The sequence below is a fragment of the Rhinatrema bivittatum genome, unplaced genomic scaffold (genome assembly GCF_901001135.1).
Source record: "Rhinatrema bivittatum unplaced genomic scaffold, aRhiBiv1.1, whole genome shotgun sequence".
Taxonomy (NCBI): Eukaryota; Metazoa; Chordata; class Amphibia; order Gymnophiona; family Rhinatrematidae; genus Rhinatrema; species Rhinatrema bivittatum.
The window spans coordinates 185726-198843 of NW_021820477.1; the positions used below are offsets into that span (position 1 = coordinate 185726).

A 13118-nucleotide genomic window follows, 5' to 3' on the forward strand; every position below is an offset into this window, starting at 1 on the left:
ACCCACACCGGGTCCGTGGAGGCTTTTGGCTCTTTCTGTCTACCTTAGGTGTTCACAGGTCAGCATTTTACACTTTGCTGTTCTGATTTTGAATACAATTACAGGTTGCTTGTTTTTTTTTAAATAAAGAAAATTGAGCTACTGCTCTCTTTAAACTACTGAATAAAAAATGTTTGTAAAGCTTCAGAAAAGAGGCGACAACAAAGGAATGTGCTCATTTTATATAAAAAAACAAAGTTTTCATGTATGAGAATGGAACAAAGATGCACAGCTGGGAAGTAAAAGTGTAAATTACAGCTCTGAGGTTTCCTGCACTGAATTCAGGAAAATAAACTTGTCATTCAAGCTAATTATTTTCTTTCTGTAATTTTAAAATATCTAAAACAAACACATTTTGCATTTAATTAGGGCTGTTGAACCTCCACCAATTTTTTTTTAAAGCTGGGGGGAGAATGAGAGAGAAACTGATTTATGATACATTCACAGTTGTGTGCAAATGTTTAGCCACCTCTGGTCAAATTGTATGTTTCAGTGAATCCAGGCGAACAGAAGCTCGCACATCTCTACATGCTACAAAGTTAAACACACAACCAACTAGGTAGGTACACAATAAATGAAGGAAAAATTAACTTTCTCTCATATAAATACATTCACCCAAAACTGAGAGAGAATGAGAAATATAGAGCAACAATAATTTACAAAGTTTTTTTACAAATGCAATTGTCAATAATTTAAATAAAATATGAGCATATATGATCAGATAATAAAAATATGTAAATAGAATCCTATTAATACTATGCTAGAAGTACCTTCCCCAATATCTCTCTATGTAAAAACCACACAATAAACCCACATGCACACATACTCACTCACACCAAACCAATCCCCTGTACGAAAGATAAATACAAAAAATGAATAAACAATGAAAAGTACAGAAGAGTACAGAAAAGGAAGAAGATCGGCAAGGGTTCCCAAAAAATTGCAATTATAATGTCCTCATCCAGTTCTTGAAATAGTAAGAGTGAATGGTAGCGATGGCACCAATTCAGTCGTGACGTGTCCATTTCACGACGTCTTCCTTCCTCGTTCTCATACTGCACAATCCATCTTCTCTAATGCTCCTGGCAAAGAATTATTCGTCTCACCCTCAAACATCAGGGCTTCATCAGGGGAAATTTAAAGCATACCCAAACTCCTTCACTGATGTAACTGTCCCAACCTAAACATTGCTATATACTTTGTTTTATTATTGTCCATCTGTTAAAATCAGCAAATAAATAGTAATTCTGTATTAAGCATTGCAGAAAGATATGTTGAAGTTTCTACCATGTACAGGTTGTGTCAGCTTCTTCCCACTTAGAGATTCATTGAAATATTCACAAGGACCTTCATTTTCAGTTTTTATTTTATTTTCCGGGCAATTTATCCATATGTATTATAAGAACAAAAATTATATTTACCCAGAAAATCAGCAAGTTATTTTTCCACTAACTGCTCTAGTGTTTGCTCTTGTTTTAAACACTGAATAATTCCTGGGAAAAATAAAATAAACGCTGAATGCAAAGGTTGGTAAACATTCAGCTTGAGCAGGGGTGCCTAAACGTTTCCAGACAGCGGTGTATGTGGGTCCCTTTGTCACTGACCCCCCAGGATTTAACCTGTGAGGCGCGTGCTGGGCAGTCCCCGAGGGCTCGCGCAGACTGAGACCTCGTGCTCGCTCAGCTCTAGGACGACTCGTCTTAGATGATTGTAGCAAATCCCCCTGCTTCCTTTGGGTTTCTTCTAATGCAAATCTCACCCTTACCGGCAAGAGCAGGCACCTCTACTCTCCTGGGTGTATAATTTATTCTAGTGCTGCTTTGCCTGCACACACAGCAGGACAGGAGGACAAGGAGGAGATAACTTTTTACTTGGGTTGCCTTGATGGATTCTGAGCTTGCTCCTTGCTGGAATTCCCCGACCCATAAATTAAATTTGGAAGTGCAGTGCGGAATCCCAGTGCTGGTGCTAGCGGTACTGATCAGCCATTTCTGCCTCTAGCGGTGTTACTAGAAGGAGAGAGAATGGCATTAAAACAAAGAGACCATTCATCACGGCAATAGCAACAAATCGCCCAGCAATGGCTTCTCCCACTGCTCAGCCCTTTCAGAGTAAATGACGTTACAGCCAGGACAGCCTCCTTGCGCTAGCGGCAGGGCCCAGCCTCTCACTGCCTCTGGGTCGCACCCGAAGCTGCAAGTCCGGATGGCCTTGGGGAAAGTGCACAGGCTTTGTCAGTGCTGGGGATGGGACGGGGAATCCTTCAGGCAGCCCTGCCTGCACGCTGAGTCGTCATTTGCTTTTTCTCTCTCTGTTCCCCAGGAGCCACAATGAATTTATGCCCCATTCAATCATTTCTGAAGGAGCCGCACTATTAACAAAGCTGTTGTGAAAAGCTATAGAGGCTTAGTTAGTTCTGTGAGAGCTTGATCGGTTCCTGCCTTTATTACACAGGGGGACTCAATCACTATCCTTATTATACAGGAGAGCTCAGTCTCTGCCCTTATTATAGGAGGGGAGCTCAGTCACTGTCCTTTTTATACAAGGGGACTCAATCCCTGTCCTTATTATAAAGGGGGAGCTCAGTCTCTGCCCTTATTATACAGAGAGAGTCAGTCCTTGCCTTTATTATAGCAGTGGGAGTTCAATTCTTGTCCTTATTATACAAGGAAAGATCAGGGTCTACCCTTATTATACAGAGAGACCTCAGTGCTTGCCTATATTATAGCAGTGGGAGCTCAGTCCCTGTCCTTATTATACAGGAGGAGCTCAGTCCCTGTCCTTATTATTCAGAGATCTCAGTCCTTGCCTATATAATAGCAGTGGGAGTTGAATCACTGTCTTTGTTATACAGGGGGAGGTCAGTTTCTGCCCTTTTTATACAGAGAGACCTCAGTCCTTGCCTATAATCGTTGTCCTTATTTTACAGAGAGACCTCAGACCTTGCCTATATCATAGCAGTGGGAGCTCAGTCCCTGTCCTTATTATACAGGGGGTCTAAATTGCTGTCCTTATTATACAGTAGGCGCTCAGTCCCTGTCCTTATTATACAGGAGGACTCAATTGCTGTCCTTATTATACAGGGGGAGTTCAGTCCCTGTCTTTATTATACAGAGAGACTTCAGTCCTTGTCTATAGTATAGCAGTGGGAGCTCGATTCCTGTCCTTATTATACAGGGGGATCTCAGCCTCTGTTCCTTATTATACAGAGAGAACTCAGTCCTTGCCTATATTACAGTGGGTTCTCAGTCCCTGCCGTTATTACACAGGGGGAGCTCAGTCCCTGTACTTATTATACAAGGGGAGCTCAGTCCCTGTCCTTATTATACAGGGGGAGTTCAGTCCCTGTCTTTATTATACAGAGAGACTTCAGTCCTTGTCTATAGTATAGCAGTGGGAGCTCGATTCCTGTCCTTATTATACAGGGGGATCTCAGCCTCTGTTCATTGTTATACAGAGAGAACTCAGTCCTTGCCTATATTACAGTGGGTTCTCAGTCCCTGCCCTTATTACACAGGGGGAGCTCAGCCCCTGTCCTTATTATACAGGAGGAGCTCAGTCCCTGTCCTTATTATTCAGAGATCTCAGTCCTTGCCTATATAATAGCAGTGGGAGTTGAATCACTGTCTTTGTTATACAGGGGGAGGTCAGTTTCTGCCCTTTTTATACAGAGAGACCTCAGTCCTTGCCTATAATCGTTGTCCTTATTTTACAGAGAGACCTCAGACCTTGCCTATATCATAGCAGTGGGAGCTCAGTCCCTGTCCTTATTATACAGGGGGTCTAAATTGCTGTCCTTATTATACAGTAGGCGCTCAGTCCCTGTCCTTATTATACAGGAGGACTCAATTGCTGTCCTTATTATACAGGGGGAGTTCAGTCCCTGTCTTTATTATACAGAGAGACTTCAGTCCTTGTCTATAGTATAGCAGTGGGAGCTCGATTCCTGTCCTTATTATACAGGGGGATCTCAGCCTCTGTTCCTTATTATACAGAGAGAACTCAGTCCTTGCCTATATTACAGTGGGTTCTCAGTCCCTGCCGTTATTACACAGGGGGAGCTCAGTCCCTGTCCTTATTATACAAGGGGAGCTCAGTCCCTGTCCTTATTATACAGGGGGAGTTCAGTCCCTGTCTTTATTATACAGAGAGACTTCAGTCCTTGTCTATAGTATAGCAGTGGGAGCTCGATTCCTGTCCTTATTATACAGGGGGATCTCAGCCTCTGTTCATTGTTATACAGAGAGAACTCAGTCCTTGCCTATATTACAGTGGGTTCTCAGTCCCTGCCCTTATTACACAGGGGGAGCTCAGCCCCTGTCCTTATTATACAAGGGGAGCTCAGTCCCTGTCCTTATTATACAGATAGACCTGACTCCTTGACTTAAACAATGAACCATCTGATACAGGTCTTTACTGGAAACTCAGCAGATCTCTGAGAACCCGGCCAGCTTCTCCCCTAGCATTGACCTAGCTGACCTTATGTGTATCGGCCATAGATAAGACCTAATGCCGTGACGAAGACATGGACATAAGAACATAAGAAAATGCCATACTGGGTCAGACCAAGGGTAAATCAAGCCCAGCATCCTGTTTCCAACAGTGACATCCAGGATGTGGTTAGTGCAGTTAGTATAGCTGTGTTTAAAAAAGGATTGGATAAGTTCTTGGAGGAGAAGTCCATTACCTGCTATTAAGTTCACTTAGAGAATAGCCACTGCCATTAGCAATGGTTACATGGAATAGACTTAGTTTTTGGGTACTTGCCAGGTTCTTATGGCCTGGATTGGCCACTGTTGGAAACAGGATGCTGGGCTTGATGGACCCTTGGTCTGACCCAGTATGGCCTGTTCTTATGTTCTTAAATTGGTTATTTACTCTCTCAGATAATAGAAGGACCAGGGGGCACTCCATGACGTTAACATGTAGCTCATTTAAAACAAACTGAATAAAATTTGTTTTCATTCAGTTAAGCTCTGGAATTCATTGCCAGAGGATGTGGTTACAGCAGTTAGTGTAACTGGGTTTAAAAAAGGTTTGGATAAGTTCCTAGAGGAAAAATCCATAAACTGCTGTGAAGGTAATTAATAAGCAATAGTAGCTTGAGATCTATCTAATGTTTGGGTAATTGCCAGGTTCTTATGGCCTGGTTTGGCCTCTGTTGGAAACAGGATGCTGGGCTTGATGGACCCTCGGTCTGACCCAGTATGGCATTTTCTTATGTTCTTATGTCCCCGAGCCTCCGCCAGTCAGACCAGCGGCTCGTGGGAGCCCTGCAGAGACGCCAGCGCTGGGGCTGAGCTGATATTCCCGAGAGGAGGCGCTGTGCCCCCCCGCGTGGCAGGCAGTGCGTGGGACTCGATCATGGGGGGTCCTGTGTCTGGGAGCGCCCGCGACGGCAGGGGAGGACCTCCCCCTCCCCCTCGGATGTGACTTATCTGCAGCCTCCGCCGGCCCCGTCCTGATTGCCGTGGGCCCAGATCAGTGATTTAGTGCTGAACGTTTGCTCCTTATTTATTTATTTATTTATTTTTAATTTTTATATACCGGGATTCCTGTATGCAATACAAATCAATCCGGTTTACAAGTAACGAAAAGGTTGCCCTGGTCTGGGGGATTAGACCGGGGTTATTTTACATGTAAATGTAAATGTACTTGTAAATGTAGCTCAGCTCTTGTGAAAGGGAAAGGGGGCAGCAGAGAAAAGCAGGTTCAGGGTTTCCTCTCTGCAGGCACCGCACACCCAGCTTGATTTATTAGGAAAGAATGAAATCGGATCCTGCAGTTTCTCTCCGAGTAGCAGATTTCGTGTGATTTTCGGAGGCCCGGGCATGGGCTTACTGCTCGTCCTGGCGGGAGGAGGGGGTTGAAACACTTTCCAGCACACGCAATGCAAACATTGCTTCAGGTTTAGCTATGAAAAGCTCTTGGGGTTTTCGGTGGGGAAACTGTGGCAGGAAGTGGATGGCCTCAGACACTTCAGTGGGAATAATGCAGCCTGTAAGAGCCTCTTTCAAGCTCTCCATCTCTTTCCCCTACCTTCTGTGTCTTATTATCTCACCTCTCTGTTAAACCTGCTGCACACTGTGTTTAATCATTCACTTGCCGTTTCAGTGCAGTGTTTGCAATTATTACTTGATAATGTTCTTACCTAATTCTCTCGCTTGCAGTCCATGCATTATGGATGGAGACCTTCCTGGATCCTGCTATTTCTCTATTTCAAAGCAGGAATGTGCAGTGTCCGCTCACAGGTCCATCAATGAGCGGAAAGACAAGAAGAGCAGCGGCATGAGTTAGACTAGGGCTGTGTCCATTTCCTGAAGACTTCTGGTCATGCAGCCAGCTCCTGAGGCAGAGTGACGTCTGTCCTTAGGCGTCTATGCTCCGAGTCTAGCTCTACTGATAAATTTTGAATATCCCTCAACATTTATCAGATAATAGAAAGACTAGGGGGCACACAATGAAGTTAGCATGTAGCACATTTAAAACTAATCGGAGAAAATTATTTTCACTCAACGCACAATTAAACTCTGGAATTTGTTGCCAGGGGATGTGGTTAGTGTAGCTGGGTTCAAAAAAGGTTTGGATAAGATCTTGGAGGAGAAGTCCATTAACTGCTATTAATTAAGTTTACTGAGGGAATAGCCTCTGCTATTACTAGCATCAGTAGCATGGGATATCCTTAGTTTTTGAGTACTTGCCAGGTACTTATGGCCTGGATTGGCCACTGTTGGAAACAGGATGCTGGGCTTGATGGACCCTTGGTCTGACCCAGTATGACATGTTCTTATGTTCTTATGAGTCTGCCTGCATTTGTAAATGTTGAGTACCCATGCACTGTGGTGATCTCGAATGATAGAGGTAAGAATATAACGATCGTGAATGTCTCTTTCAGATATACAAAGATGAAGACAGCCACAAACATTTATATCTTTAACTTGGCTCTGGCAGACGCCCTGGTGCTCATCACCCTGCCGTTCCAGGGCACAGACACTTTCCTGGGCTTCTGGCCCTTTGGTAATGCCCTGTGTAAGATCGCCATCGCCATTGATTACTACAACATGTTCACCAGCACCTTCACTCTGACCATGATGAGTGTGGATCGCTACATTGCCATTTGCCACCCCGTGAAAGCCCTGGACATCCGCACGCCTCACAAAGCCAAGATTATCAATGTCTGCATCTGGGCCCTGGCTTCGCTCTTCGGCGTGCCCGTCATGGTGATGGGATCGGCAGAGATGGAGAATAACGGTGAGATGTGGATGAATGACGGAGAGAGCCTGCCACTCATAGGGCTGGCGATGATCTCAGCCTTCAGGTTCTCACTCCCATGATACATTTCACTTCTGGCACCCACAGAAATAAGAGTGAATTAGAAACACCAACAACAAAAAAAATGTCATTAAACCCATCTTTCCATCGTTTAACGATTGCCCTAACAAATTTTCATGAGCAAAATTGGTAAAATCCTTATCACAGGGTAAATTGGGAACTGAGGAGCTGAAGCATTTCCTCCCCCCACTCCTTAGTACATCTGGCCCTAAGGGGAGACATTGTGGAGTTTGTAACCCCTGCTTTGCTATGACTGCGTGTGGTTCAGACCCAGCGCTTCCTAGCCCTGGGCCTCAGGCTATGTCAGGGGTATTGGGTAATAACACTTTTTCTCCTCCCATGTCCCTTTGGAGGCTGTGATTTTGAACAGGTACCAGAAAAGTCAGTCCCGGGGGTATCTGCATGCCTGCTTGCACGAAACACGGGGGGTGCACCCTTAAACATGTGCCTTCAGCTTGCTTTCAGTGTCGCATGCCTGCCCCGTCTCTGCCCCAGACCTTGCGAGGAGCAGCCGAGTGTCCTGGGGCTCTCTGAAGGTCTGCACACCACTCTGCTCCTCACCGTCGGCAGCAGGGGGAAGGCTTTGGAGGGACGGGAGCACGCTGGTGAGTGAGCGGTGGGGGGGGGGGGGGCCTTCCTTGAGAAGCTCTCCAGATTGTGTGATGATGAATTCAGTGTCTGAGCAGGCGAAAAAAAATGCACACGAGAAGGTGCTGAAGCTGGCAGCTCGCTTGAAAGGAATATACTTCCAAATCTGTCAGTTTTAGATGATTGAAGGACCTCGCTCGCCTCATTGTACAACACTTTGCCTGCTCTGTCTTGTAAGGACATTTCCTCTGAGTTGTTTGCAAAGGCCTGTCCTGAGCATGTGGAGCCTGGGGGCACGGGACATTGCAGCTGGGCAGCCTGTGGATTGCTGGGGAACAGAAATCCTTTACTGCCAGAGCGACCGAGCTTGGCCCATCAGGTACACCAAGGGAAGAGGCCCTTGGGATCCTGATTTTAAGAATATTTTGGCCACTGGAAAAGAACTGGAGAAACATTTTGAAAGTTTGATGTCTGAACTGAAAGCAAAGGGCTGCAGAGTTAAAGAGAGACGGCAGTGCCTCAGAGAGCCATCATACTTTCTTACTACGGTGCTGGGTAATACCCTGTCCTGCTCCCAGCACTCCTCCTGCTCAGCGGGTTTCACTCATGCGCACCCCACACTACTAGTGTTTGAGATTTGAATCTTACTACTTAAATCTGGAGTCCCTAGCACTGAGAGCTTAGAGGCAGTGGTGTATCAGCTGGGGTGGGGGGAGGCCCCGGGTGCCAGGCTGGAGGGGGCACCAAGGGGGCCTATTTTCTCTTTTATTCAGGGTATATTGGGAACATTCTTTCCTGAAAACTCCAGGCCCTGCTACAGAAGCAGGCCCGGATGAAATCGCCACGGGGCTGCATGCCTAAGGAAGTAGAGCAGGGCACCCAGGGCTTCCGGTGGCTACTCGGCAGCGAGGAAGGATAAGCCAGCAGTGGCAAAATAAAAGGTCTGGCACTCTAACCCACCCGCCTGCTGAGATCAAAAAGACGCCACGGGCCACACATCTCAACCGCTGTCTGCCACCACAAAATAAAGAGGTCACGTGGCTGCTAGTGCAACCCAATCCGCCGGTGTCCTGAGTTAGGAGGGGGCTGCCGGACCCCCTTCCCTCTCAGATTCCATGAGAGGCAGTGGACCAAGTGAGAGGAAGGAATGTAAACAATGGCAGGGGTGGAAGGGAAATAGAACAAAAAAGTCACTTACAAGGGACAAGAGTAACAGATAAGTATGGGGAAAAAAAAGTGAAAGCTTGCTGGGCAGACTGGATGGACCATTTGGTCTTTTTCTGCCATCATTTCTATGTTTCTATATAAGTGTGTGTATGAGAGAGGGAGCTTGTATATATATGTGAGAGCCTGTTTGTATGAGAGAAAAGAAGCCTGTGAATGTGTACATGAGAGAGAGGGAGACTGTGCATGTGTATGAGAGAGGGAGTTTCTATGTATATGAGTGAGAGCGTGTGTGCATGAGAGAGAGATAGCATGTGTGTATGTGTGAGAGCATGTGTATATGAGAGAAAGGAAGCCTGTGAATATGTGTATGAGGGACAGGGAGCATTTGTGTAAGCATGTGTACATGAGAGAGAGTGAGTGTGTGCATGTGTATGAGAGAGGGAGTTTTATGTATATGTGTGAGAGCCTGTGTGTATGAGAGAGAGATAGCTGTGTGTATGTGTGAGAGCACGTGTATAAGAGAGAAAGGAAGCCTGTGAATATGTGTATGAGGGACAGGAGCATTTGTGTAAGCATGTGTACATGAGAGAGAGAGAGAGAGCAGTGCATGTATATTAGAGAGGGAGTTTGTATGTATACGTGTGAGAGCCTGTGTGTATGAGAGAGAGATAGTGTGTGTGTATGTCTGAGGTCTGGGAGGGGAGAGGGGCTGGGGAGCACCACTGCTGGGGTCTGGGAGAGGAGAGAGGCTGGGGAGCACCACTGCTGAGGTCTGGGAGGGGAGAGAGGCTGGGGAGCACCACTGCTGAGGTCTGGGAGGGGAGAGGGGCTGGGGTTTGGCTTTTCTCTCCATATTTCTCTTTCTGACTGTGGCCAGTTGGTCTGTGATTGGTAGGGGGCAGGCAGTGTGTGCTGTAACGTGTGCAGGTCGGGGGAAAAAGGACACATTGGCAATGGCTTTTCCTTTTTCTTCTCCTGATGGTCAGAACCTAAGTGAAAACATTGGAAATGTTGTAAGACTTTGTGAATGTCACACGCCAGCCCTGTTCTGTAAGAGAGAATGTGCTCGTTTGCCTGCAGTGTCGGCAGCCTGGCTGACCTCAGACCGGCGGCTCATCTCTCTCTCTTCTGGGGGTTGCATTAGTGAGCCAGGAGGGCACAGGGGAGGCAGCACAAGTGCATTGGCCCCCATGTCCCGGGGACCCTGACTGCCCCTCTGCTGTGCGCTTTCCAGGCCAGGTTTGCCCTCTGACCTTACACAGCTTTGTCTTTCTTTCCAGAGATTGAGTGCTTAGTGCAGATCCCCGTGCCGGAGGACTACTGGGACCCCGTATTTGGCATCTGCGTCTTTCTCTTCTCCTTCGTCATTCCTGTTCTGATCATCACCGTCTGCTACAGTCTGATGATCCGGCGCCTGAAGAACGTGCGCCTCCTGTCGGGCTCCAGGGAGAAGGACCGCAACCTGCGCCGCATCACCCGCCTGGTCCTGGTGGTGGTGGCCGTCTTCATCGTCTGCTGGACGCCCATCCAGATCTTTGTGCTGGTGCAGTGCCTGGGGGCGAAGCCCGACAGCGAGCTCAAGGTGGTCATCTTGCACTTCTGCATTGCCCTGGGCTACGCCAACAGCAGCCTGAACCCTGTGCTCTACGCCTTCCTGGACGAGAATTTCAAGGCCTGCTTCAAAAAGTTCTGCTTCCCCTCTGCCTTCAAAACGGAGCTGCAGATGTCCAACCGCATGTGCAGCATCGCCAAGGACGTGGCCTACGCCTGCAAGACCTCCGAGGGCACCAATAATCCGGCATGACTAGGCATGGAGCTGCCCATGGCAGGCGCCAGCCTGCAGAGCCCCAGCAGTCCCCATGCAGAGCTCACGCAGATCACGGCTCTCTGAAGCCAGCGCAGAGCTCCGGGCAGGGCGTCTGATCAGATAAAAGGCATTGGGAGATAGCACGGATGCCTATCAAAGGACCAACGAAGGAATAAGGAGGAATGATACTCTTAACTGGACGGGATTTGGGGCTCGCCAAAGACGAGCGATGGACAGTGTAGAGTTAAGCGCAGAGGAAATCTAAAGAAAGGGACCCTGAGAATTGCTGCGTCAGGTCAGATCTATCTCACGGTCTTTTACTGCAGCCAAAGGAGGAGATAGCCCTGAATGGCCGCAGTTGTGCCTGCCTGCCCTGGCATCTCTCCTACTACAAACAAAACTCGGTGGCTGGCAGAGTGGGCTCTTGCCTGTAAGCAGGGGAAGGGAGACATTGCTCAAAGCCACTCAACAGCCATCTTGAAAGAAACTTTCACTCTCCTCTAAGGGAGCCGAACAGAACCGCGTGCGCCTCGGGCCTGCTTTCTCTTCCAGGTGTCTGGGTGCGGAGTACATAGGGGCTCCTGGAAATGCAGGCCATGGTCGATGCCTGTCACTCCGTGCATTCATGGACAGGAAGGGTCAGCACAGTCACAGAGAGATACCGGTGCCCCCTCCCCCCATGGCTTTTGCATGGTGCTGAGTCTGAGGTGTTGAACGTTGCAGTAACTTTGCATTGTAAAGTGCCAGGAAGCAGTCAGCCAATCACTTTGCTAGGCTGGCTGGCTGCCACGCCCTCTACCTCTTATTTTGCATAGAGCACCACCCAGGGCAGTACAATCCTTTGTGCAGCTGTCTGTAAATGTTTTAAAAAGTCGTTTGGAGAGCTGCTATAAATGTGCGAGTTAGTGATGGAGTGCGCACTCTTTTTCTGGTGCCTCTTATGCCATCATGGGGTTCCCTAGCACCTGCTTGGGGTAGAGAGTAACTCTCTTACCTTGTCTCTGCATCAGTCTGGCAGCCCTGCCCCCCAAGCTGATGTGAGCTGACAATAACTGCTACCAGCCCAGAGGTTCCCAACCTTTTCTGTGTCGTGGCGCTCCTGGCATTGGGCTCACCGTATCCTGGCACACCTGCACCTCCCCTATCCCCCATCCCCCATCCCCCTGGCATCGTCACCTTTTTTCTTCTCCCTTCTCTCTTCCCCCATCTCCCACCCCTCACATCATCACCACCTTTCCCCCCTCTCTTCTCTCTCTCTTTTCACTCCACTGCAGTCCTCATCTTCTCTCCACCACCCTTGCCAACATCACCTTCTCTTCCCTTGCTTCTTCACCACCTCTGCTATCATCACCTTCTCTTCCCTCACCCACTGGTATTGTCACCTCCCCCCCTTCTCTCTCCCTGCCCCCTCTCTGCATCATCACCATCACCTTCCCCTCCCTGTTCTCTCCCTCCACCATCATGGCATCACCTCTATCACCTTTTCTCTCCTACCCTCTCACTCCACTCCACCCTCCCCCACCTTCCCTTCATACCCTCTCCTCTCCTTGGCATCAATACTTTCTCTTCTCTTCCCTTCCTTCTCCCCCACCCCCAGCTTCCTTGCAGACTCCGCTGCCCCTTCCAGCAGCTCTTACCCGCTGCTGCTTCTCTCTCCTCTGCCTGTTTCCCTCTGTAATGGGAACCGCATGGGGCGGGCAGGACTTGTGAGACTGCAGGGTCCCCCATGCAGAGGGGAAAGCAGAGGCAGGGGCAGATCCGCGCTTCTCTCCGACTCCCCCTGCTGGGGACAAAGAGAGACTGAAGACTGCCCCGGCACACCAGCGCTACAGCCACGGGCGGCTCACCGGCTGGGAAACGCTGCGTCAGACCCTTTCCTCCCATGTTGGAAAATCCAGGCATGTGGACGTGTGAGACCCAATTGTACTAAACTGAACTTTAGTGAAAACCAGAACAGAAAGGCAGAATAAAGAAAAAGCAAGGTGGAGAGACCTGAAGAGCAGGACCCCAGGCAGCGCTGCACCAATAAATCTGACCTGCCTTACACTCCCCGGGCTGTGGGGCTGCAGTACCAGCAATGGCCACAAGGTATCAGTGCAATGCAATGGTTCCCAACCTCAGCCGGGATCCTCTGGCTGAAATCTTTGAGAGTTTTAAAAGTTCTGAAATTCATTTTTCTAAGTGC

The 13118-nt window shown here is 48.2% G+C and overlaps 1 protein-coding gene across 2 annotated transcripts in view; it reads left to right on the forward strand.

Annotated features, from left to right (window-relative positions):
• Positions 1–10930, forward strand: part of LOC115081663 (nociceptin receptor-like) — a 47607-nt gene extending 36677 nt beyond the window's left edge. For both annotated transcript variants that reach the window (XM_029586086.1, XM_029586087.1), the window contains exons 2-3: positions 6935–7290; positions 10407–10930. In XM_029586086.1, coding sequence (XP_029441946.1) covers positions 6935–7290; positions 10407–10930 — 880 coding nt within the window. The remainder of the gene's footprint in view (positions 1–6934; positions 7291–10406) is intronic.
• The last annotated feature ends 2188 nt before the right edge of the window (positions 10931–13118 follow it).